This window comes from Conger conger, chromosome 12, assembly GCF_963514075.1.
Source record: "Conger conger chromosome 12, fConCon1.1, whole genome shotgun sequence".
NCBI classification, from domain to species: Eukaryota; Metazoa; Chordata; class Actinopteri; order Anguilliformes; family Congridae; genus Conger; species Conger conger.
The window spans coordinates 32,959,130-32,985,539 of NC_083771.1; the positions used below are offsets into that span (position 1 = coordinate 32,959,130).

Below are 26,410 nucleotides of genomic sequence, written 5' to 3' on the forward strand. Positions count from 1 at the left end.
TTACTTTGGATCATTTGCCGGTGTTAATCTGAGAGTTAAATGGCAATAAAAGTACAATTACTATAATGCGATGGATCTAACCATCTCAGCGATTGGAGGGTAAAACCTCCGAGGCCTGAAGCGTAGAAGCGCTTCTTCTCTCCGAATGCTCGTCTGAAAGGGGGAAGTGAGAATAGCTGAAACCAGACTGCCATCTCTAGAGAAAAAAAAAAAAAAAAAAGCATAATGGAAAATGATGTTGAGTCTGTCTCGCTGTCTTTATTGTTTCTGGCCGCCGCGCGGCCCGCGTGCGTTGGAGCGCAGGCCCACTGGAGACAGGGCGAGCGTGGGGGGACGCGGGCGTAGACCTCCGGAACGAGGCGGAGGAGACGCGGAGGCGCTGCGGAGGTGCGCGGCACGAGCCCTTTTCAAAGCCCGACTCCTGCTAACACCTTTTCACCGGGGTCGTCTGAAAGGCCTCTGACGGGCACACTTCCTGTTTCGGTCTTCACCAGCCCGGCGAGAGTGCCCGTGCGGTGTGACCATAAAGGCGAGCCAGAAGGCGTTTACGTTCATAAAGCCCGAGGTGCTTTTTTAAGCCCAGTTGTCTTGGTCCAGCGATGATTAAGAGGACTTTGATGTCCTGCTGTAATCTGTAAACTAATCATAATAAATACTTGCGTTGGTGTGGCAGATTTATCACTTTTTGGTCTGTCTCTCCAGCAATATGAAAGCTGTTGGGGTTTTAAGACATAGCACACTTGTCATAACACTATATTTCATCTTCAGATTCACTTCTCTAAAACAGCGACAGGCACTGTGTCTTGCCTTTAATACAGCGCCTTAAGCGTTGAATTTTCTTTGCAAAAGTCTTTCCTGAAAGTAAATATGGATGCATCAAATATTCAAATCAGCCTCTAAATCTCTAAATAATTTGACAGGATTTTCAAATTCAGTAAAAACATAACAGAATGTAAACGCTTCAAACGCTTTAGAATTCTGCAATTTAACATATTCTGCAATGTTCATCACTGGAAACACAGTTCTTGGAATCCTCCAAAAAAGCTATATTTATAAATGTTACCTAAATTAGTGCAATATATTATTGGCACTTAGTCTGTTAAATTATTGTAAGCGTTTTTGTTTTCTTGAAGGCCATAAAATGAGGCTTACGTTTCCCCTGAGGAGAGAGAAGCGGTTGTGCAGAATTGGTTTGCGTTGTAGCAGACACCGCTGAGTCTCGGGCCTTGATCTACACATTGTGCCGGTGACTAATCCTCTAGAACAACAGAGCCTGTGGTGTCTGATACGCCCAACTGAGGCAGTGTTTCCTAAACACTCCTTCCTGCACACCTCGTCCCCTTTCGGACGTCCTCCGTTACGGCGCTCCGCATGAAATAGCGGCAGGAATTCACATATTTATTTTGAAGTCAAACCGCCGTGATCCTGTCCCGTTCTCTTGAATAGGCCTACAGAGCCGGTGTTTAGGCGGAGGTGTCCCTCGGCGATCTTCCGGGATGACGTTTAATTTCACCGTCTGACAAGAAGAAAACGGCGAAGCCAGATCTCCTGGGCGGTTTTAAAAGACGCTACCTAGCGCTGAGTCTGGTCTCGTGGCGCCGTCAAGCGAGATACATCCGCCGTTTCCAGGGCCCTGCCTTCCGTGGAAGCCAATCACTGGCTTTCGACGGGCAGAAGACGAGACCACAAAATGAACCGAATGCAAGCTGTCAACGCAGCATAGCCTCCAAAGTAAAACGATTGGACGCTGAGAACACTACCGCAACGCTAACGCAATGCTAGCGCAGTGCTGTGTGCTCTGCAGCCGCAGAAAGCTAAGGAAGGGCAACACTAAATCCAACGACGACCGCTCCCACATTCCAGCACTGTGCGTTGGATCCCGTATGAAGGGATGTGCTGTGTATGCATCTGACAGGTAGGAAATGGGAAAAATCAACCGCAGCTTTGAGATGACAAAAAAAGTCCATTAAACACTGACGTCAAAGCCAGTGGTCCATTTGCAACTTGAAAAAAAGGTACAGTTTGTTCCTGTAAGTGGGTCACCTGATCTACTTTTGTTTTCTCGTACAGCAGGGAGCTCCTTGAGCCCAGGTGGGGTTGGACTGCTTCGTCCAACTGTTTTTTTGTCATTCACTTCACAGTGTGCTATGCAGCGTTTATTTCAAAAGGCCAGGTCGAGATGACCTGAAAGTGAGTTCAGTGTTAACTGAGTGAAAATGAACAAACCCTCATGAAGCGACTGGGTGCAGCCACTAGCAAGATGTGCAGTGTCTCTATTTGTTGTGGAAAATGCTGAAGAAAATGCTTTACCTTGATGCTGCTTGATTGTGTTTTGTAAAATCTTTGTCAAAACATTGTCAAAATGCATGTGCAAAGTGCAGCACCTAATATAGCTTGGAAACTTGTGAGGGTCTTGTGACTGGTGATGTCAGCTGCCACCCCCCCCCCCCCCCCCCTTTCTGTGCCAGAGCATCTAGAAGGCGTCCCCTCAGAAAATCCCACGCCCCTGTCGGCCTGGCTGTGTGTCTTTGTCTGTGTGTGTGTCTGTGTATGTGTGTGTCTGTTTGTGTCTGTGTCTGTCTGTGTGTGTATGTGTGTGTCTATTTGTGTGTGTGTGTGTTTCTGTGTGTGTGTGTCTGTTTATGTGTGTCTGTCTGTGTGTGTATGTGTGTGTCTATTTGTGTGTGTGTGTGTTTCTGTGTGTGTGTGTCTGTTTATGTGTGTGTGTCTGTGTGTGTGTGTGTGTGTGTCTGTGTGTGTGTGTGTGTCTGTTTATGTGTGTTTGTGTGTGTGTGTGTGTGTGTTTGTGTGTGTATGTGTGTGTGTGGCCAGGTGTGTCTGTGTGTGTGTATGTGTATGTCTGTCTGTGTGTGTTTGTGTGTGTTTGTGTCTGTCTGTGTGTGTATGTATGTATGTGTGTGTCTGTCTGTGTGTGTATGTGTGTGTATGTGTCTGTCTGTGAGTGTGTGTGTGTCAGTGTGTGTCTGTGTGCCTGTATGTGTGTGTGTGTCTGTGTGTGTGTGTGTGCATGTGTGTCAGTGTGTGTGTGCATGTATGTGTGTGTGTCACTGTCTGTGTGTGTGTGTGTGTGTGCATGCGTGTGAATATGTGTGCCTGCGTGCGTGTTTTCTCCTGGAGTTTGTTTGTTGTTTGTTTGGCCTTTTCCACTTGCTCGCTTGTGCTGAATACCGTCTCCCTAATGGAGCCCTGGTGGTGTGAGGCAGGCACAGCGGAGGTGTGGGAGGGGGATGCTTTTAGAACGCATCGTGAATACACCCACCGGGGCACTGCTGCGTTTGGTATCCGCCCCCTATCTGCCCCCTGCACAAACCCACCACAACCCCGTCACTCACCCCCCACAACTCCCATCTTATCGCCCACCGGTCGTGATTTTTCTGGGGCAAGGCAGTGCAGTCCACACCCCTCCATTGTCCTACCTGTCTGTTGCGTTCGTCCATAATCCTGGCAATCTGAATCTTTTTCCTCCCCATCGTCCCCGTCTTCTCTTCTCCGCACTCCCCAAGGTAATAAACGTTCTTCTTTCACTCTTCTTGAGAATCCTCAAGGCGACCTTTCTCTTCGATACTCGCTACTCTCAATTCACAGCCTCCGTCATTCGCTCCTGACAGAGACAAGCACAAAAACAAAACCACAGCAGTGTCAGGTCACCTGAAAATTCACAAGAGGCAAAAAGACACTAGACATAAGGGATGTTTGGGGGAAAGAAAATGTGAAATCAATTTCACATGTTCAATGTTGGATCTCTGCTTTCGCTCATTAACAAAAGTGTAATGATTTTTTTATTCATAATCTCATTTAAAGGGCTGTCTTAACATTTCCGCTCGGATAGAAAGATTGACAGAAATAGAATGTAACTTATGCATCATAATCATGTTTCCTCTACACCTTGGCTGCGGTTGGGTTTGGTCTTTGAAGCCATATGGCTACATAGTAACAGAATTCCCGAGATACTGCTTTGACATTTACCAAATAAAAGAAAACAAGCCGCGCTGTGGATCCTTGTGTGAGCAACGTCTTCACTGCAAGATTAATGAGAGAACAAGCAGGCTAAAACACACTTGAGTATACACAGATTTTCTCAATTTAATAAGAACTATCCAATCTGATGTCCTTGCCAGTATCAATAGGAGTTGTTTTTAATGGTTTTAATTGTGCAGCAATCTGGCGTGTGTTGCTGAAATAAAAGTTCTACCTTTATAGTTTTATAATTATTTATTTCAATGTCAGAGTTCCTGAATGACCTTTAAGTAACCCAAAATAAATTAATGAAATATGAGGCTCAAACATTTGCAAACACCTCAGTGTGTGTGCATGCGCGCGACTGTGTGTGTGTGCATGTGTGTGTGTGTGTGTGTGTGTGAGTGCGTTAAGTAGGTCAGATAATTCATTTCTGAGGGAAGAGCAGCAGTGCTTTTTTGACAGCAGAGGTGATAATGTTCCTCGTTATGCAAATGACCAGCTCGTTATTTAAGCTCTGTGTGATGCATGTGTGCAATGAAGGCATTCAAAAACAAAAGCCCTGTTATTTCTCTGTATGGGAACAGCGTCACACCAGCAACCCTGACATGCCAGTGAGCACAGCATCACAAGAAGAAGACAGACAGGTCTGCATCAAAATGCTGCCTGTCTGTCACACAGTTTTGCGCTAAGAATCACAAAACTCACTAAATCAAACAAGCAAAGGTAAATGTATTTTGTCTGGATACATTTCTGGGTATTACAAAAGACCTTGGAAAAGTGCACATGGCTTTTGAGGTCGCACTGCATCAGCAGGTCCAGTGTGTCCCCCTCTTTATTTACCGTACACGGGAGCTGGTCTGTAGCTGTGCATATACTGCGCTACATCAACTCCAGAAAAACGACCATGTAACAACTGACCTGGAGTCAGGTCAGGTGACAAATACGTTTCTGTCTAACAGCTACACTGGGGACTTGGCTTTGGCCAATTTAACTGCACTGAAATCTGCCCATTTGGCAAATCAATGATCTGAAGCCCTCGCAATAAATATAATTGCATTATCACAAATCACATGTGCAAATCAAACACACACGTCTTGCTCCTGGCTGTCACTGGCTACACATTAGGTGTTTATTATGAGCTGATTGGTTATTGAATATACCAATATAAACCAGGCAACACATTTGAACACATTCAACAGAATGATGAATCTGAAGAATTAGTGTTCGTGCATGTACATGACCTAAACGGGCACTGTTTATTCTCTGTCACTTAACAGCACACATGTAATGATGACAGTTACAACAGCAATTCAATATCTCATTAAATGAATATTACACAAAAATAGTAAATCAACACAAACAATATTAGTGATATCAGCAGAAGGACGGACAGCATCATCTCCTGCGTATTATATAAATGTCAGATACGAAATTCATTAATCCATTATTGAGTTTTACTATCCTCTATGTCTGACCTCCACACATGCCAGCACATTCACACTTCGGTATATTTACATTCAAGTCCTGACGTATCAAAAGTATGTGCAGTTTCAGACAGTATCAGACAGACCCTAACACAGTTACTGAGCGACTAAAGGAGAGTGATGTTGGGGCGCCGTGCTCCAGTCCGTGACACGGATCAGCGGCGCGTACCTCAGCGCTGGTATGGCGGCTCGGCGACTCTGCACGCTCCCTCCCGCTCAGCGAAAACACCCCGTCACCGTGCCTCCCGCCATCTCCACTCTCGCTCGCAATGTCAAAGGAGAATTCCTCCGCCACAGCGCCTTACGTAACGCTAAGCCAATGTCCCGAGGCTGAGCACTTAATCCTGACTTTGGCCCCTGCCCTCCCGCCGGCCGAACACAGCAGGGCTACTGAACGTGCCGCGTACGACCCCCTCTGGTCACCCCCCCCCCCCCCACACACACACACATACACACACTAAAGCCTTGTGACACAAAGTCCCTCTGTGCCCTCCCCTTCTCGTCGCCAGACTGGCCCCTAACCCAGGAGGACAGTGACAGCCGCCACACACAACACACAGGATAAACTACTCCTGCCTGTGTGAGGGCTAACAGAAGGCAAACAAACACACACACACACATACACACACACAGCACCGGTGTAAAAGCAGGAGAAAAGTTGTGTTTCTCATTATTTACTCACCCTGACGTGAGAGCAAACGGCAAGGCTAGAGTCCAGACACATGCAGGAGCCAGAGGCTTCTAACCAGCTCTCCCTGTAGCTGTAAGCTAATTCACTAATCCACTGCCAATGCATATGGAGAGAGAGACAGAGAGAGAGAGAGAGAGAGAGGAAAAGAGAGACACAGGAGGGAGAGAGAGGGAGGGAGGGAGAGAGCGGAGGGGAAAAAAGAGATTCTTTTCTCTCGCTCAAAGTGAGCCTGGTGGCACTATCGGCTTACAGCAGCTCGCGTGGTTCAGACACGGTTGAGTCTGGGGAGTCAGGCAGGAAGGTGGTGAAGCTGGGTGGCTCCTACACGCAACCCTCGTGCTAATGGGAGCTCGCTGAGGGAAGCGTGTGTGTGTGTGTGTGCCTGTGTGTGTGTGTGGGGGGGGGGGGGGACTCACAGAAGAAGACATGGACCAGGAATCTCTCCAGGGAAGGGAAGAGAGAGCCTCATCCCTCCCACCTGCTAATCAGGCCTTGTATTGCACTGAGGGAAGGACAGAAGGAGCTGGGATGTAATGAGGAACAGCCTAGCAGCCTCCTGCATTCATAACCAGGGCAATAATGTGGCCGAATTCAGTGACCATCTCCCCCAAAGGCTCATTGCAGTGTTCGCCCACGAAAAATAAATACGTAGACGTACACTTCACACTTCAACAAGTGAAATGAACAAAGTCACATTACTTTAAAGAGGTTTTGTGTTTCAGTCTCTGACTCTAGGATGGGAGCTTACCAATTCTCCTGAAAAACATGCCCACCGTCTCCCAGCACGTGTAAAGAAAGAGCCTCACGCTGTAACCGTCTGTGTCCAACGGTTTCTTCTGCGCGTGCGCACGGACGGTGTAAGGTAAAATGTCACACCTCGCTCTCACTGAACGCGGCCACAGATGTCTGTTGATTTACAAAATCTGTGGTCGTGTTTGGATTGCAAAGAAAGAAAGAAAAAAGAAAAACTTCTGCAGGCCTTCCTGAGTTTCATTTCTTCTTTTGGGCAAAAGCTGAGATCGAGACTTGTTTGCGTCAAGTTCCTGCCCGCCCTGACAGAAGGAAGGAGAGTCGGTGGCCGCTTGGTTTCGATATCACCAAGAGCTCAGGCTCCCGCGTGCAATGGTCGTTGGCCCAATGAGCATCCAACTGATAAGCATCCTACTGATTCTCTTTCAAAAGCCATTTGTTCAGTTCAGCCCAATGCTACTTCACTTTCATGTGTTGCTGCGTATTTCGTATCCATGAGGGAAGACAGACAGATGCTTCCAACCCATCCAGCATCTGAAGGTGGTTGATTGCAGCAAGATTAGCCAACCTCGCTGGGCCTTCGTCTGACTGCACATCTGCTAAACATTTAAACTTAACGCTCGCCTGAAAAAAGGCAGTATCCTCTATCCTCATAGGAAATGCGGTTGTAAGGATTTGAAATAACATATTACAGAGCAGTATGTAAACCTTTTAGGAGGTGTACGAAACGTTAAATAAACCCTCACTCTTTTTAAATAAACTGCCATTTCCTTGAAGAGAAACAGCTTTAATGCTCTTTTCCAAGCACTTTTGAACAGAACTGTAGATTCAAGGCACAATTTCACATCTGCATTTTGCTATGTAATCCAAAAAAAGTTTTTCTTTTTCAAAAAATTCCTTTAATATATTTACCGGTTTCCCTTCACAAATTTCCCTCATCCGTTTTTCCACATAGCGGCCGATTATCTCGGCGGGGATTTGTGGGAAGGGCGGGGCGGGTTTGGGAGGATCAGAAGGCAGTCCTGTGTGTGTCCAATGTCATTACAGTCAGTGCCTCTTAAGTGTGACACGCATTAACTCTGCCAGTCTGAGTAAGATACTGACAGTGACAAATCGCTATCACTGGATTGTTCCTTGTCTGTCCATGTGACACGGGAGAAGTGATCTAAAACCACTCAACACGGTTGAATAGCTTTTCAGATAGATTTCTGTAAACATACAGCGGAATGGGCTGAAGGGGAGGCACATAATGCCTTGTTAAGTGACTAAGAGGAATGCATCGCTGTGCCTGATGTGACCCCCGACCCTCAGGGAAACAGAGCTCCCTCATACCATTAACACAGGAGATACCGTCCAAACAGAAGTCATTAAAAAAATAAGCAATGACTTTTTGAAAAAGCAGAAGAGGAACTTGCATGCGGAGCTGTCTGGAAAGTGACTTTGGCGATTCAGGCTGACTGGACTTTAAAGTAGGAAGTAACGCTTTGCAGCCCCCTTGCAACTCACCCACCCCCCACCCCCCTCCAAAAAACAAACTCCCTCCAAACCCCCCTCCCCCTTTCCGACTGAATGGCAGGAAACTTGCGTGAGGCACTTGCGGAAGGATGTGACGTCAGTGCCAACGGACAATAAAAGGTGTAAAGGTGCTTCCTTCCCTAGATCGACAGGACCAGGGAACGCAAAATGGAAACCCAAAATCTTACTGCTCCACCTCTGGGGTGGGCTGAGTATGCCGTCACCCCCCAGAGGTGTCCACCGCAAACTGACAAGGGGGGTGGGTGGAGCTGGTGGATTGAGAGGATGTTGTTCCTTTAGATTCTTAGTTTATACACATTCATATGACGCTTAAATGTAAAGAAAGAGTCGATGTCCCTGCTTCTATGGCCTTGGAGGGTTGCACGCAAGCGTAGTATGCCAGCTTACCGACTTGTCCATTTTCAGAAGACGCATCTCTTTCAAGGCCTTAAAACCAAAAAAAAACCTGATGCTCGTTGAACATGTGCTTAATTCACGGCAAACAAAAACGTTCATACGTTCCATACGGACGGGACCTGAGTCTGCTTTATTGAACCGCACGCTCACCACCACCGATTGCCTCGGTGAAACGAAAGGGCCCCCGCAAGTGAATGTGTGAAATTATAGATGAACTGCATTTCCGTTTGAATGAATTCCATGAATAGCTCTTTTGAGGCGGTACATAACATTAAAGCATTGGGGTGGGGGAGTGCCGCTTTTTATTTATGTATTACAGGGCGCTCTTTCAGAGGTAAAATGGTGGAGCTATTTTCCCTCCTCCTACTCCTCCTTCACCAATCAACTGTGAACAGGTTAAATAGCCCTGAAAGGGAGACCAACCTTAAAATACCTCTGCCCTCTTTCAGGAGTGCATGTCGCTCAGCTTACGCTAGCTAAATAGCTCACTGGAACAGAAAGAGGGCACTCTGCTAATAGCCGTTTGTCGCTCTTTTAAAACTTTTTTTTTGTTCGATAAGTCAGTACTCCCCCCCACGCACATATAGCAAATCTTGATCAGTGAATCACACCGAAAGGACATCTCTGCACTTTTCACAGTAATCGCAGTGGAAGAGAAGGTAGAGGAGACACGGCCATAGCATGTCCAAGACCTGCCCAGAAGTGACACTTCTAACCTTTAAGGCGTTTTCTTCTGAAATGTTCTGTAACATGCATTGCATTTCACAGATACGTGCATAAAAATAGCGTCTTGTGGGATTTATCATTTTGATGATCATCGCATTTTAATGAGCAAAGTTTGCCAGTAGAGATTCAGTGTGGTCCGTACCCACATGCTACATTCAACTTTCTTTTTTAAACCCTTGCATTTAGAACTTGCCAATTCAGCAATGTCATTTTTTCATGTTGAAAGCTTCAAAATCTCTTTTCTCTGGGTGGAACCAGCGGACGTTGACAGTGCACTGGAGACCAGGAAACTGCAGCGGTCAGAGCCAAAATGGGGACAGGTGTTACCTTCACCCATTACACTTCTCTCCTTGCAGTCAGCCAAGGACTGTGGATAACACTAAACAAAACTCTCCCAGGTACGGAGATATGACATACAGTCCATTTTTTACCACTCGGTACCTCACACACCACAATGTAAGGTGACTGGTATTCTTCTTTACAAAAGCTCTCAGAGAGCAGCAGGGGTTGTTTATCATCCAAATGTCTTTTCGCCAGCCTAACCAACAGCAAAGGTCCATAAGCACGTGAGATGCGATCTGCTTACGAGGGCTTAAGCAGGGATATCCCCAGTGCTGTGGGCTGGACACATGGACACAGAGGCATTAGAGGCACCCTGCAGACACTGGGAGGAGAGACGGCTGGAGTGCGGCCTTCAGAGAACCACCACTGTTCACCAAAGGCTCTGCTGAGGTGTGTGCGTGCGGTGCGGGGGAGAGGTGGAAACCGTCTTCCCATTTAAATGAGAGATTCAATCTAAAAAAGTGTAGTAGTATCCTGTGTATCAGTTGGACACTGTAATGGTGTTAAGTACATGCTTTGGAAAGCAAACAGCATCATGATCCTGCACACACACCCACACACGCGCACAAAACAACCTAACCTGCAACCTGTGAGTGCAGGAGAGGTCAACGAACGAGGCACACGCGTACACTGTGCGCCAGGGCGCTTCAAACCCTTATCTCATGGTACAAGCTGCTTAGCGAGGTCCAGCTGCTTGCTTTGGTGTGAAACACGTTGCGGGTCTCTCTCGCGCGCTCTCTGTTTACTTCTTTCTCTCTCCCTCTCCCTCTCTCTATCTCTCTCTCTCTCCCTCCATACCTCCCTTCTCCCTCCCTCCTCCTCCGCCCCCTGGCTGTTCTAATGGACCATTACATAAAGGCACTCAGTCTTAAAACAACACGGTACTGGGCTCCTTCCTAGAGGACACGCAGTCTGACACAAACAGAGCTCACGGCACTATCTCTCCAAGGGTTTAGCCCTGAGCAGCTAAGAAGAGAGAAAGAACGCACTAACCAGCGACACATTCACTTACGCCCGCTATCTGATGAGCCCCGACAATGCCCCACGATCCCCCGCCATATGCTCATCCGCCCGCGTCTTATCTTCCGGAGCAGGGAGGGAGTGAGAGGGGGACAAGTCCCGACCCTTAAACACTAAACGGAGCAGTTAGATGATCGCCTGATTACTTCATCTCACTCCGCCAGCATCCTAATCAGCCTAATTAAGGCTTTGTTCGTCTCTAAGTCTCAGACGACAATTTGTTTCACCCTACCCCGCAGCAGTCCCGCGAAAAAGAGAATTAAATTTGATCTTCTGACAGCAATTATTAAATGTTCCCTACTGGCCACAATTAAGCCCTGAGGCTGCTAGGCCTCACGGACTCGTCTCTGTGCCAAGTCACTTCCTCTTCTCCTCCTCACTCTCTTCCCCTCGCTGGCACTGCGCTCCCTAATCTGCTCTGCGTCGTTCCGCGAGAGGAGATTTGACGATTTGATTATTTTTGTTTTCAAGCTTGTGGGCTCATGATTGCCTTTTGGGAGAGAGACAGACAAATAGAGAGAGAGAGAGAGAGAGAGAGAGAGAGAGGGGAAAAAAGAGTGATAGAAAGAGACATGTGATAGAAAGAAAGGTGACAATGAGAGAAAAAGGGGAAGAGAGAAAGACAGAGCCAATGACAGGGAAGACCAAGAAAAAGATGGAAAGAGGGTGAATGACGTGCAATCATCAGTGTCACAGAGTGAACAGCATTCACTGCTCTATTGCTGCTTTCTGCCAAATCTGACATGTTTCACAGCAGCAGAGAGAACTGCTAATCAACTCCGACAGAATGTTGATTGGTCGTTGGGGAGTCGTGTCATTTGAAGAATTCCACGAGTATATTACAAGAGGATCTTTCACATTTAAAAAACACTTTCACTCTAAATTTCACTCTAAATGTAAACTCTGAAAGCCAACCCCATTCCATAAATTGCTACTGTATCTTCCGAGGCGAGTTTCAAGCGTTCTTGCGGAAGCACAATACACAGAGTAATCCTTTGTAACCTTTCTGCCCTACTTTTTCCACATATGCTAACTGGTAGGCTATAAAAAAGCCTGGGCTCGCAGCTGAACCTATAAATCAGGCTGAGAAGCCACATTACAGGGCAGAAAGGAGAGCTGTCCCAGGATGCTGTCTCAGCACCTTCTCCCATGCTCTGCCTCTGTCCTCACTGAAGGAGGCAGCAGCAGAACACCGTTAGCCTGTGCTAATCAGTAGCTTCACCCATGGTCTTCCTCTGTCCTCTCTGAAGGAGGCAGCAGCAGAGCACTGCTAGTCTGGGTTGAACCTGTGCATGAACGTAATGACCAACGCTTTTCTCAGTGCTGTTTAAGGACGTGATATTTGAGCGTGGCTAAAAGACGATGATGATTATTATTACTAATAATTATTATTAATAATAACAATAATAGTAGTAGTAGTAGTAGTATGGGTAGTAGTAGTATCCATCATTCTCACTTCTCTAAGAAACTTCCCAATTTTGGTGGTATTTGTACATAAACTTAACAAGAACAGTGTGCTCAGCATTCACTCAGTGTGATAAATATCACCCTCCATGTCATTCATATTTCCCTCCAGCATCTCTTCCAATAGGGCAGCATCAGCTAGAACCTCACAATGCTACTCTGGATTTGTCATTTAGAGTGCTGGAAATCACCAGCGGTGACGATCACTGCCACTCTGTCTCGTATTCCACACCTGAAATAAGAAATAACACTCAACGAAACTCAGAACAAGAAACACTGGATGGGATCCGGGCTTGAACTTTGATATAGATTTTTCAGAAACGTAAAAATAGTTCACAGAGAAAGCAAAAAGAAAATGTTATTTTTTGAAAAGGGATAGAGAGGAAGACAGTGCCCCTTGGCCTTGCCGGAATATAACCCGAGCCCCTGGAGGATGGGCCCACCAGTGCTCAATTCCTGCCCCCTTGGGGGATGAGATAGCCCGGGGAGAGGGGTGGGGAAGGCAGCGGCAGTCTCCAGAGACAGGCAAATGCCTGTGGCAGTTTGGGGGCCCGGCCCGGCAGAGACGTGTGCCTGTCTCTGACGAGATCGCCCTGGAACCCCATCAAAGCCCGCGCTCGTAATTTGTCACAGACAGCAGCCAATTAACATATGTTACAGGAGAGGGTGGGGGGGGGGTTCTGTAGGGAAGCTCCAAAAACGATAGGCTATGATTAAAGGCCTTGCACAGCTGCGACAAATCAAAACCGCAGGCTTTTTCAAAGGAAGCTGGAGTGAGGCAGTGAGACGGATAATCTGATAATGCTTGCTGCAGCTTAACCCTTCGGAGAGGAAGAATGGGAAGAGAAAGGAGGGAAACGCGAACGGCCTTCTGGGCCGAACGGCTCACGGTGCTGCGGATGGGGAGTCAGGTGGGGCACTGCTGATCAAGTACTCTGTTAATACAGCTGTAAAAACGCATCGCACTCAAGGCACAACGAAGGCTACGGAGGTAATCACAGATATGGGAATCTTCCCAACGAGCGAATGTCGCTAACGGTTTGTGACTTACGCATTCAGCGTGGTCATTAGGCAAGGCAGGCCCCCCTCCCCGTTGCCAAAACATGGCTGTCACATTGTTATTAAAGCGTTATTTTTAGACAACGGCGGACACCTTTGTCCCAGGTTTCGCTCTGAGACGGGGGAGCGCCTGTCGGGCTGCCTAATACTTGTTGCAGGTCTTGTTGTCTGGGTGCTTTACAAGTAGTTATCTGGCATAGACAACAGCCTATCAGAGCATTCTTGTTTCTGGCACTTTAGCTACAATGATATGCGCTTGGCATGAAAAAGTTCCTCCTCCATCTTGCGTGCGCTGCCTTTTCGCTCCGTTTGAAATGTGCAGCTCTGGAGCGGCTCTGAGGGAGTGCACCGCGCGTCGGTGTTTGTCATTCCCCACTTGCTTGATACGCCGTCTCGCACCAGCTCATTTACATAGCTTCTCTTCCTTTAGAGAGTGTGTGTGTGTGTGTGTGGGTGTCTGTGTGTGTTGGTGTGTGTGTGTGTGTGTGTGTGTGTGTCTGTGTCTGTGTGTGTGTTTGTCTCTGTGTGTGTTTGTCTGTGTGTGTGGGTGTGTGTGTGTGTTTGCCTCTGTGTGTGTATGTGTGTGTGTGTGTCTGTGTGTGTGTGTGTGTGTGTTTGTCTCTGTGTGTGTTTGTCTGTGTGTGTGTGTGTGTGTGTGTGTGTGTCTGTGTGTGTGTATGTCTGTGTGTCTGTGTGTGTGTGTGTGTCTGTGTGTGAGTCTGTGCGTGTGTGTATGTGTGTGTGTGTGTGTCTGTGTGTCTGTGTGTATGTGTGTGTGTGTTTGTGTCTGTGTGTGTGTGTGTGTGTGTGTCTGCATTTGTGTCTCATGGCTGTGTAGGTCTGTCTGCTGCGTATTATCTGAGCGGATGGCAGGAGTGTGTGTGTTTGTGCGCGTGCGTATGCGTGTGTATGCATGAGTGTGTGTGTGTGTGTGTGTACGTGCACATGTGTGACAGGAAAGTGTTTGTTCGTGACACTGTTGCCAAAAAAAGGCTCAATAAAGGCACAGCTTACCAACTGCACTGTACACTCACCGGCTGCAGAAAGAAAAAAAAACAACCCTTAATATTTCTTAATGATAATGATCATCATAATCATTATTGTTTCTCATTAGCATCACCCTTCTCATCATTATCATGGTTACTATTAAAATTGCTATAATACAGAATGATTGTACAAGGCTATTTCTATATCCTAATTGCATGACGACAATAACTCATAAACAATACCTCCTTCCTGTAATATTCATCTTAACACAGACGTCCACGCATGGACTGTTTTCAGCAGGGGCTGGCGCTGCTGATGAGCCCTTCTGCTCGGAGATGGAAGAGCGTGTCCTCAGAGGCCTGTTTCCAAAGGCTGCTTGAGAATGCCTCGAACTACAGGGCAAAAATCCGTCCGGAGTTTCCCCAAATCCCTGGGCGCTCTTTACAGCTGAACAGTTCTCACAACCCCTGCCATCCCCCGGCTAATGATAGCAAACGCATCAGCACTTTCAGCACCTAGTGTGCTCTTCCGCTCAGAGACCAGTGGGCATATTTCAGAGGACTGTGCATTTTTCCTCTCCTCCGCTCCTGTTCTAGCGCTGCCTTTTCCTAACTCTTCCCACCGCCAGAGCCTCTTGTTTCTGGTGAGATTCACGTGTCATGCTGAGCGCTGTGCATTTGTACAGATTAAATATTTCTCCTGAAAATAGTCAGGTTAGGCATCTTTCTCAGGGGAACAAGTCACCTTACCTGGGATTTTGCGATTCAAGCTTGTTTGCTGTTGCTGGGGGAGTAGCCCATGTTTTAATCAGATGCACTTTTAACTGGTTTTTAACGCCTGTTTATTAGGTCGACACTGGATTTGTACAGCTGGGGTTTGCTCTTTCCTCAAGAGAATAACATTCAGTAGTGGTTTTAAATCCCAGTTCAGTGTTAGCTCCTCTCAAAATGGCTGAAGTAGCACTGCGAGACCCCTGACCTGCATCCCCCTCTACCAGTCACGAGACCCCCTGCTGCCTAATAAGGGCATAATTACATGTGTAATCAACTACGGGGGTTAATGGGAATCTCAGGCTCCCCGTTACTTTTCCCAGGATTCATTTCACTCCTGGTCTTGAGGACTGAGAACACAGACAATGGCGGGGGGGGGGGGGAGATGTGAGATCCACCTCCTAAGGAAAGAAAATGGGGAAAACTACCTTTTGCCATGCTGATTATTCTTACTCTCCACGATCTCAGAACTAGGTCACTGACAAAGCCATTATTTAAGGGAAAAGACATTCTGTGCCGCATCTAATGCTGGCACACTCACCAAATGGCGATGCTGTTAAGTACATTAATGATGTGGGGCTTCACAAAAAGCAGGAGAAATTAGAGTTCAGTGTTCAAAGTAGTTACTATTGTAGCATCAGTGAACCTTTCCACCCTAGCCTCTATTCTTCTCACTCGAGTGCCCCAGTTAATAAGATTATGTTTCCCTCCATAGAGTGATTCATAGTACATAGTGCACCTCCCTCATAAAGGGATCTGCCACCTCAAATATAATATCAACAAACCTCCAGTAAATACTTTACTGGATAGCCTGCCTTTACTGTGTATGGTTTATTTCCCCATATTTTTATATTCCACAAGCTATGTCCGCAGAGGAATTATTTTTTTCCAGACCTTAACCAACCTTAAATGCAAGGAAGGAAAGACACAATGATCTGGTCACACACAGACTGTCTTAGGCTGGTGTCAGCATCTAGTTTCCCCGTCCAATCGTCAAGCTTCATACAGTGACGCGAGCTGGGTTTTGCTGCGAACGCTGTAAGCAGTCAAACTTTTCCTCGCCGCTGCTTAAGACCTCTCCTCTGGGCCGGCCCGTGTCCAAGGCCCTTTCCTCTGGCTCGGCAGAGCGGGCCAGGCTGGGCCAGGCTGGGCCCTCGGGTCCACAGGTAACTCAACGAGGCATGAAAAACAAGCAGGGGCAGTGTTTGCAGAGTCAGTTTGATCAAGTCACGCCATTAATCCAAATTAAAAGCAGCGCGGTGGGGAGAAGGAGCAGCACGCCTCTGCACCAGACCAGAACCTTCTGTGGGCATGCCAGGGACCGAAGCTCCCCTTCCACAGGAGGCCGTGCGCTCTTCTTCCTCCCGCTTGATCAAGGAGTGCCGCCACCGCCGATAGCCTTCATGGAGCAACCGTCAAAGAAAACGTCGTGACCAAACGTCAACAACAAATCTGAGCAAAGCTCACTATTAGCAAGTCGCTTTTTTTCAAAGTGCAAATCCTACAGGTGACTGACGCATTCTTAATTGGATTGCAATGGCCGCTGCAGTGGGCAGCTAGCTGCTCAGTAGGGAACATCTCCACAGGGGGCTGAGTATGAAGGTGTATGTATATGTATGGGCTAGTATTTATAGGCTCCAGTAATGTTGTCTGCGTGTGAGAGCGATGCCATGTTGGAGAGAACCCGCAACATTCCCATTCCAGTTACGGCTAAAGGGAGACGAACCACACAGTAAGAAGGTCAGCCGTGTCCAAAAGACACTGCCTAGTGAACCTCCTTGTTTAGCATTTTTGCAGCTCTTGTATTTTATCATTATTTGAAATACACTTTTTTTTTATCAGTGGAAAATGTCCTCATCTGGCCAAGCAGTGTGAGAATCGCACATCATAAACTGTTTTCTCCTCAGCTTGCTGCTGTCAGGTGAGTAGCCCATGTTTTAATCAGATGTACTTTTAACAGCAGCTGGTTGACACGCGGCCGGTGGTATGGCTTTACGGTGTTAAGCGGCCCCTGCGTGCGGGTGTGAATATGGCTCAGGTTCTCTCAGTGTGACAAAGCTGATTGGCAGAGGATGTGACGTCAGAACTGTGGGCTCGCTTGAAAACCAAGCCAGGATGACGGCAGGTATCCACAGCAACCCCACGCTTCCTCTTCTATTTATACACCGTCTGTAAACGGAGCAAGGCTCCAAAAATAAAACAATGAACTTTTTACCCCAAAGAATAACAGTGTGATTCGCTGAGGCGCACACACAGACACGCAAAAAGCCGAACTCAAGGCCAAGCTACTGCGATTCCGTGGGAGAACTCTTAAGGAAGTGCGGGACAGGAGCCAATTCTGCGCTTAACGAGGGCCTGGCGTCGCTAAAACGCACGCGTTACAGAGGGCCTCGAGTCCAACGGCACCGGCAGCCTCGCCTTCAGCGATCCGCTGTCGGGCTCCGACTCGGACAAGGATATTTGTCTTTCCATCCAGCTCCGTCCCCGATGCCAAGAACGGTAAAAGCGTCCATCTCGGCTCTCCCCCAGCCACGGCTGCACTCTGCCCAGCAAACCTTGAAGCGTAATGTGGATATGAGGTTTCAAATATAGTGCAGCCCTCATTAATTATACATGCAGCACGGAGCTGCGAATTTCCTGCATCGCCCCTGCGTCTCTGTCAGACTTTGTATTGGTGAAGCACGGGTGAAAAGAATGACATCACTGACTGCACTTTGGACCGGAGTGGCACAGGAAGCCTGTACATCAAAGTAAACAACACACGGGACAGAAAAAAAAACTTTTCAAGGGAAATCTTCAATAAACCATTTGGTCCTGAGTGCTGTTCATTTCAACCTTTTTTTCATCTTTGAATAGCCAGTGTGGAAGGACTCCCCCAGCAGACAGTAAAAAAAAAAAGCAACAGTACCCAATCTCTGTCTTTTTTTCTCCTACAAGAGGAAAGATAAATGTGATAAATGCTACCATTTTCATTTGTTTTTCCTGGTATTTCAAAGAAAATGATCCCATTTTCATTTACTATTCCAGCCCATCTTGTTATTTATTTTTTGTTTCGTTCAACTAAAAACCCAATTACAGCCAGAACAAGCTGAACAAAACAGATTATTGCAATTTCCTCTTGGTGTGTTAAATGCGGTGTGCTCTGCGCCGTTTTACGCGTGCATCCTGGACGGCAGGTCCCAGGCACGGGTTTACTTCAGGACAGCTCAGGCGAAACTTAATCCGCTCTTCTAACAAAAGGTCAGAGACAAAGATGAAGAAAACGTGCTTCTAAACCGTAGATTAGCCATTTGCCTCTTAGCCTCTCTGACACAAAGTTCAGGCATGCTAATGAGAAACAAGACCTTCTAAGTTACAGACAGTCACATTAATCTTTATGATAAAAGTATGATTGTTTTTCTTTCACATTCGTTTCTGGTTTGTTGTCTTCACGGACAGCTCCGCGGGGATCAGGCCACATGGAAAGACTTGAGCTTCGGTCTCCAACCATGCCACAGATAAGCACGAGCATTGTCTCTGAGTTAGCATGTCTGCCGCCGTTGGCTAATTTATCACAATAAGACAACCTCTGAAAAAACAGGGACCCTTTAGCTTAATCTGGACCATTAAGCACACACAGCATAGGACTGTGAGTCTGTATGCATATATACACACAGACACACAGACACACAGACACAAACCCTATTCCAGATGACTGAAACTAGCGGCGACCACGGGGAGCGGCCCTCCCGGTCACTAAAGAGTTAAGGGCTCTGAGACCTGCAGGGAGCAGATAAAGCTGGACCAGCAAACACACTCCCGGTGACTCTTAAATAAGAGTGGTGAGAGTGACCACTGCGGCATGTTCTGACACATTCTTTTCACGGACCGAGCCCTGTCACTGACAGCAGGGCAGATTGTCTGCATCTGCTGGGATCGGGGCGAGAGACAGTGGAAAGAAATGCACTTGTGTACCTTGGCAGGACACTGACTGTGTACACTGCAGAAGGAGAAGGGGACAGGCACCGGCCCTGGCTCCATCACGGCCAGGATATCACAGGGAACACTGTCCGAACTGCAGGTGACAACAATGGCTCGACTTTTTTTCGCGCACGTAATGCGGTAAAATCAAAATCTCACTCCGGTGTGTCTCAGGCTGTCTCAAGATTCTTTCCCTGCACCAAGGAGAAAAGCAGAAGGCAACATTGAGCCTTTTTTTTTTTTTTCATAAAAGCGTTCCTTGGACAAGATTAAAAGTTGGATGCGGAAAAGGCTCTCCCTCCCTCTTGATCGTGAACACGAGGCCTGCTAAAAATAACCTTTTTAGCACTCACTTTCTGAGAGAGAGAATGTTCAGAGTAATGCTATGTGCAGCAGGCAGCAGGAGGCAGAAAGGGCCCAGTGTGCAGGCTGCTCACAGGGGGATGTTACAGAAGGGGGGGGAGGGTGGAGGCTGGCTATTTTACCTCGGTGACAAAGATAAATTACATTTGCTGGAAAATATTTCCAGTTTTTGGGCAATGTCCAGTGGAGGAGAGGAGAGGGGGTGGGGGGTGGGGGGGGTGCTCGTGAACAGGACCAGTGAGTCCAGAGTTACAGGTCAGCCACTGTGCTTCACGTCTGAAGGGTCCTTCCACCCAGAGTTTATATAGGAGCTAAAGGTGAAAAATGCAAATATCAATGTGCGAGAGGAGGGAGAGGGACAAGCATTCCGTTTACTCTAAACTTTTTCTAAATTAGAAATGTTGCTTTGAGGATTATGTACGGGTTGTTCCAGGGAAGACGGAACAAAGTTTCTGGGTTCTGTCAGAATTAAAACCAGAAACGGAAAGCTTCATGAACACCATCTAAAAATAATGCTAATAAACTGCACATCACAATGCCCCGTCTGTACAGTAATTGGTGAATGCCGACCTTCACTGGCGTTCTGTGAGCATGGAAATGAATTTGGCCCTGTGCTTCCATTTCGATCGATGACAAACTCTAAGATCTAAGCATTTGATGGTGCTGAACTGGCCCTGATATAACGACTAATGGGCATCAGACCATGTTTTATCTCTCCCTTCACCTCTAGTCTTCTGTTTTTTTCTCCATATGTTTGTCCTGCCTCTCCATCCTCATCCATCAACAGTATAGTAGTTTGATGTTTAAGGAAAGGAGGTCCCAGGTGGAGCACTGCAGAACCATTGAGGACAAAGCTCACTCTGAATGGCTTCACTACTTATCCAGCCATGTACATTGATGCTATGCAAAAATATACACTGTGTTAGTCACTCTGCGTATAAAAGTGCCTGACTGTAATGTGATGTATGTTTCTGAAGTATACACTGAAATGTAATGGCTCATCAATTAAAAAAGAGGTGAAATTAAATTTTATTTTGTTATACATAAGTCTAAGCTGTACCAAAAACGAATCATTTTCAACTGTTGGAATGACAAGAAATGCACTTCTTTGAACAACAATATATTTGAACAACATACTTTCATCATACTTTTTTCTGTTTACTGGCTAGGCCCACATGACTACACAGTTTTAACCCCCAGGGTCAGTCCTGACCAAGACTCCTCCTGACTCCTTCACCTTTTCCAGCCCCTGTGTAATGCATCACATTCTAAAGTAAGAAGCATCAGCACATTTGGGCCCACAGAGGGGACCTGTTCCTGGGTCCCCAGTGCTAAAGCTCCAGCATACATGGGCCCACAGAGGGGACCTGTTCCTGGGTCCCCAGTGCTAAAGCTCCAGCATACATGGGCCCACAGAGGGGACCTGTTCCTGGGTCCCCAGTGCTAAAGCTCCAGCATACATGGGCCCACAGAGGGGACCTGTTCCTGGGTCCCCAGTGCTAAAGCTCCAGCATACATGGGCCCACAGAGGGGCCCTGTTCCTGGGTCCCCAGTGCTAAAGCTCCAGCATACATGGGCCCACAGAGGGGACCAGTTCCTGGGTCCCCAGTGCCCTGCTCTGCCATGTTCCAGGGTGCCTGACATTGACTGCTCAGCCAAATTTGCCAGATCATGTCATTTATCAAAACTGAATGTCTTTCCCTTTCGGAGAAAGAAAGATCGAAAGATAGAAAGAAACAACACATTTGCACACACAGCTAATGCTAAATTATATGCAGAGATATTCCATAACGCATTTCCACAATTACAATCAAACATCAAAGCCAGATATATTCCACTGTGATCTTAAATACCCAGATGAATTTACCCAGAACATCCTTCTCTGCTTAATGGAGAAATAATAAGTTACTGAATGTCAGTGTTAATTACTAGATAGAGACAGCAGCAGTTCCGTTGTTATGCTAAGCCAAGTGTACATTAATATACATATACTCATATACATATATTCGGAAACAACAGTAAGACTGCAAGCTAATTTATTTCCTTTTTGAAATGAGAGTCCTTAATAAAATATATAGTCATTCATCTTAAAACGTGTGCATTTTCATGACGTTAAGACGGGATTTCAATGTTCATTCCTCCGATGGAGGTGGCTACAAAAGGATGTAAATACACATTGTGCTCTTTGTTACTTTGTCTCTAATAAATGATGGCCTATTGTAAGCTTCATGGCCAGGGTTTCTTATTGTTATTGTTATGATGATAAAAAAAGAAAACCCTAGCTAGCCTTTCTTCCCATTCACAGCACCTGCCCACAAATCCGTTTAAACATAATAAGACATAATAAGAGGTCTACAGAGTCCTCGTCATATAAAATATAATTGTTGACATCTGTCTGTGAGGGCAATAGACCTCTCTTTCATGTAAGGCTCCATGCAATTAAAACAGTGTGAGAAAGAATTGTCTTAAGCTCGAGTACAGAATAAAAAACAGGCATATAACATAAAGCAAACAACACAAAAATCTATAACAAATCTGTTTGTCTTTCCTCATGTGGGTACACCTTCAGTGTAATAAAAAATTAATCAATTTCCCATAGTTACAAATAACATTGGTTAATTAGTTTAACTCTTGCCAGTTATCCTTGGTCTAGCCCTTTGTGTATGTGGTCTGTATATCCATCCAATACAAGTATATCCATTTTATGTGTAATTGAGCTAAAACAGACTAATTTGTGAAGACGGTACTCATTTTAAAAAGCAGCTTTTGTGAAGAAGAGCATTGAGAATATACTGTACTTAATTAATCTCAGCAGAACCTACTGTAAATTCTGCAGTGCTCAGTTTCTTTTTTAATTGTCGTTTTTTGGAACATTACGCAATATCATATATCCAGTTATCCCTTAACATGGACGGTGGGAGCAAAAGCTTTATTTAAATTTCATCAGTCTGATCGGTCTAAGGAATCGTAATTTTTTTCCCTGACTTTCTGAAAAGTAGGTTCCGTAAAATAAAACACAGAGAAGTGTCCCCTTTAAAAGCTGAAACTGTAATTAAATATGTTGAAGCGGACGTGATAAAGTATGCGAATGCGATGCCTTTCCTCTGTAGACTTTAGAGGACTGAATGCATATGAGGTTATAAAAAAAAGCATATTTAAAAAAGCCATTACACGGCGCAGCAGCAGTGCTTTCTGTGGAGAGGCGGCTGCGTTTGAGTAACACTCCACACTGAGGGAGCAGCCGGGAACCGGTGTCCTCCTTTATAAGCGTCAGCCGGGCCCCGTGCGCGCCACGCCATGCCCCGAAGATCAGCTCAGGGCCCCGGCCAATCACAACGACACGTCAAGCGCCTAATCCGTCTCTGTGACGATGCGCAGGGCACTGTTGTCACTGTTGCTTTTGCGAATCGGTCGCAAAAATCCTGAGTGATTTCCCAGGGACGACAGGTCCCCAAGGAGCAGGTAAGTTGTGCACTGCAGTGGGTGTGACCGGGAACAGACAGGAGGCCCTGTGCAAGAGTCTGTCCGCATGTGCTGTTAGCTCACAGATAAGGAGATTAAAGCCCACTGAGCCCCCTGGAACAAATACGAAGGAATAGATTCAGCAACTTAACTGACTGTGCTTTCCCTTCTGTAAGGCCTTGTGACTGCAGCAAAGACCAAGTCAGTGAAAACTCCACATTGAAGAATGTTGACATAAAATAAAATAAAATACATACATGTATGTATTGTATGTTGCATGTCAGCCAAAATGTCAGCCAAGTTTTTCAAAGGAAACACAAAATAAAATAAAATGATCAATGTTGATCATTTGAATCTTTAAGGTATATAATTGTAGCTGTTAAACATTTCCATTATATATGTGTTGTTTGTCAGATACTGACAGCAGTCGGAAAATACATGTCAGGAAAGTGTGGAGAAAAAAAACACTTGAGGGGTTTTGTGTGGTGTGGCAGATGGTGAAGTGTTTTTTTCCAATTGGAGAAAAAAATCTGCTCTCTGAACAAAATTTCCTCAACCTTTTGAGGAAATTGGCACAGTGAGGTCCAGATTTCACTCCTGTGCTAGAGAACCAATAAAGCACTGTTAGCTAATATTTCTGTCAGAAAACCTGAGGTACTTATTGTCATGTTTAACTCCGGCTTTACTTTATTTTCGTAAATGGTGCCATACTCGTGTAAAGCACAATGGAAATTTCAAGAATAAATCAGTGTTAACACACTGGAAGCCTTTCATTTATACTGTAAGCATGCGCAACAAGAATCAAAAGTACCATTAGTTCACAGGTGGGTATATTCCTACAGCTTTGCCAAAACCTCTGGGCATCAGAGTTATTGTGCCCCATATAACCATCTTCACTCTGCAACCACAATCCCCCCCACACAATGCCAACAGAAACATTGCCAGTCAGATTTTCTCCCTGGCATAGCCAGAAGTATTGGCCACCTACAACCAAGTGTAACGACAGTGAGAAAACAGACCGACTTCACCTCCTGAAATTGCCATCATTAAGCCTGCCATCAGGAACACACTACTGAAAAGCAAACTTTTGCCAAGGCAACTAATTTTACATAGGCCAACAGTGAAGTATTGACTCTATGCCAGTACTTGGTCAGCTCTACTGAGTCTTAGTCCATCGGAGCATCTTAATATTTGAGTCACTGTGTTCCAAGGAAATTCATTGAAATTGTTTTCTCCGTTTTTATTCCAGTTTACTCTGCAACACCTTGAGCAAGGAGGTATTAATCTCTGATCTCTAATCCACAGATATAAAATCATGTAAATTAAATATGTGTGTGTGTGTGTGTGTGTGTGTGTGTGTGTGTGTGTGGGTGTGTGTGTAGGGGGTAAACAAAACAGGTGTGAACGCTCTGTCTAACCTGTTTTCATTGTTGAATGTGTTTTGCTTATGTTATATGTATTATATATTTATTTCTAGTATACATTAATTTACCATGTATATAGGCAAAGAATGTGAAGGTAAAAGTCCACTTTGTCAAACAATATTTTATGTTTTAGGTACAAGATCAAATCCTTCATACACATTTAAAGACAAGAGGCAAACGCTCATCTTATTTTATATTAGATTGCACTGTTGCAACTACGAACCAAGGTGTAATAATAGCGTCAACAAAAGCGTTTCTTTAGTTGAACACATGTTCAGGACGGTATCTTACTTCCTTACTGATGTCAAAATAAGGACGCGACTCAAAGAGTGGAACCCTTTGAAGAACTAACTTATCAAAAGCTCGTATTAACGGTCAGATGTTGACAGCTGAATGTAACAATAAAATTGGTGCCCGTTACTTACTTGATCGCGCATGTAGCTGAGCAGTCCGGTATGTGTCAGCGACCGGAGACGTTTAGCCTACGGGTGGCTTGTCCAGCTGAACTGTACAATGTGAGTCTTCGCAAAACTCACTTAATCCAGCACGGCAGTAAATGGACCTCGAGTAAACAACGTAAAAAGTCGCTCTGAAATGGTGATACAACTGGCCAGACTGAAATTGTGGAACACTGATTAAATGGCACTGCCTTCTATAATAGTAGGAAGCGTGCTTAAATATCTTGCAGTGCCTCGGGGAAAGCAAGAAAGATTAGCCGAGGAATGCCTGCCGAATGATATTGAGGTCTTGTCCTGTTCTCTCCAACAATCCCAGCCCAGTCTCTCTCTCTCGCCTTGCTCCAGTGCTGCTTTCGCTATTGAAAAGGGGCGGGCACAATTCCTCCCCAACTAGTTTAATGACAGACGCCTTGCACTAATGTATTGTTATCGCAATTCGCAATCATACTGATAACGCGATCAGGCAACTAGGCAGATTGCAAAATATATATATATTTTTTGTTTTTGTATTTTTTTGTATGCAGTATGGAATTCGTATTTGGTGTTATGGAGATCTAAAATCGTATATCAGGACCACAATAGAAAAAAAGAAAGAAAAATAGTTACACTAAAGGGAATTTGATTTAGGCTACGAAGCAAGCAGGCTGCACGCTCTCGCAGGCAACCACATGATTTATGTTCTTTATTTTAAACCTACAGGTTGTACCTATATGAGTGATGAACAGTCTCCATAGTGATGGCAATGAGCACAGTTTCAAATATTTTAACAGAATTAGTTCTGAGAATTGTAAAATGACTTGTATAAAGCAAGAGACTGTAACAGGTAATTAAAGAAACCAATTCAAAATAGTTAAATACAATTGGCATATATGAAATGAGAATTTTGTAATTACTATTTAATCAGGAAATTAGATTTTATCCATTTTTATATTAGGCCTACTGTAAAATGGATTGAGTTGTAATGTTGATTTTGGTGTATCTCCTGGAATTGAATACAGGGGCCTACCTGTCCAAAAAAAGGTTACACTTTATAATGAGTAAATAGTTGTTAGCATGGATTTATGATGGAAAATACATTAATTAAGCATGACATTAACCCCTCATTAGTTAATGAATTTGTTAACAACTAAGAAACGTAGTTGTACATGAATATTAACCAAACTATGTGATGAACTTATAATTAGTTAGCCAATAATAAATACATTGACTGGTTTTTAACATTAATTAATCATGTAAAAATACATTAACAGAGCTGTACAGATTAACTTCCCAGTAGTAGTTAGTTAACAATGATATTAGTTCATGCCAATTCATGGACCTTATTGTAAAGTGTGACCCCCAAAAAAACATGTGTAGCTTGTAGTCTTGGTAAAGTTACAGCCATATGACCGAGTTGAGCATTTCCATAATAATAGCCTAAATTAAACACCAAGCTTATACAATATGTTGAGATCAACTGAAACTCTAAGAAGAGATTAAATCCTCGACAACGGAACCAATCGGAACAGATACCGTTAGAAAGGACCAATGAAGGCAA

General features: G+C 45.4%; 1 protein-coding gene across 6 annotated transcripts in view; it reads right to left on the reverse strand.

Moving 5' to 3' along the window:
* Positions 1-26,410, reverse strand: part of LOC133141441 (myocyte-specific enhancer factor 2C-like) — a 73,865-nt gene that overhangs the window by 38,389 nt on the left and 9,066 nt on the right. For 2 of the 6 annotated variants that reach the window (XM_061262012.1, XM_061262007.1), the window contains exon 3: positions 3,438-3,622. In XM_061262012.1, the coding sequence (XP_061117996.1) occupies positions 3,438-3,491 (54 nt within the window). In that variant the 5' untranslated portion in view covers positions 3,492-3,622. Of the gene's footprint in view, positions 1-3,437; positions 3,623-3,987; positions 4,041-5,634; positions 5,654-6,147; positions 6,250-24,840; positions 25,109-26,410 lie in introns of those variants that run through there. The other 4 variants (XM_061262009.1, XM_061262008.1, XM_061262010.1 and 1 more) reach the window with 4 other exon arrangements.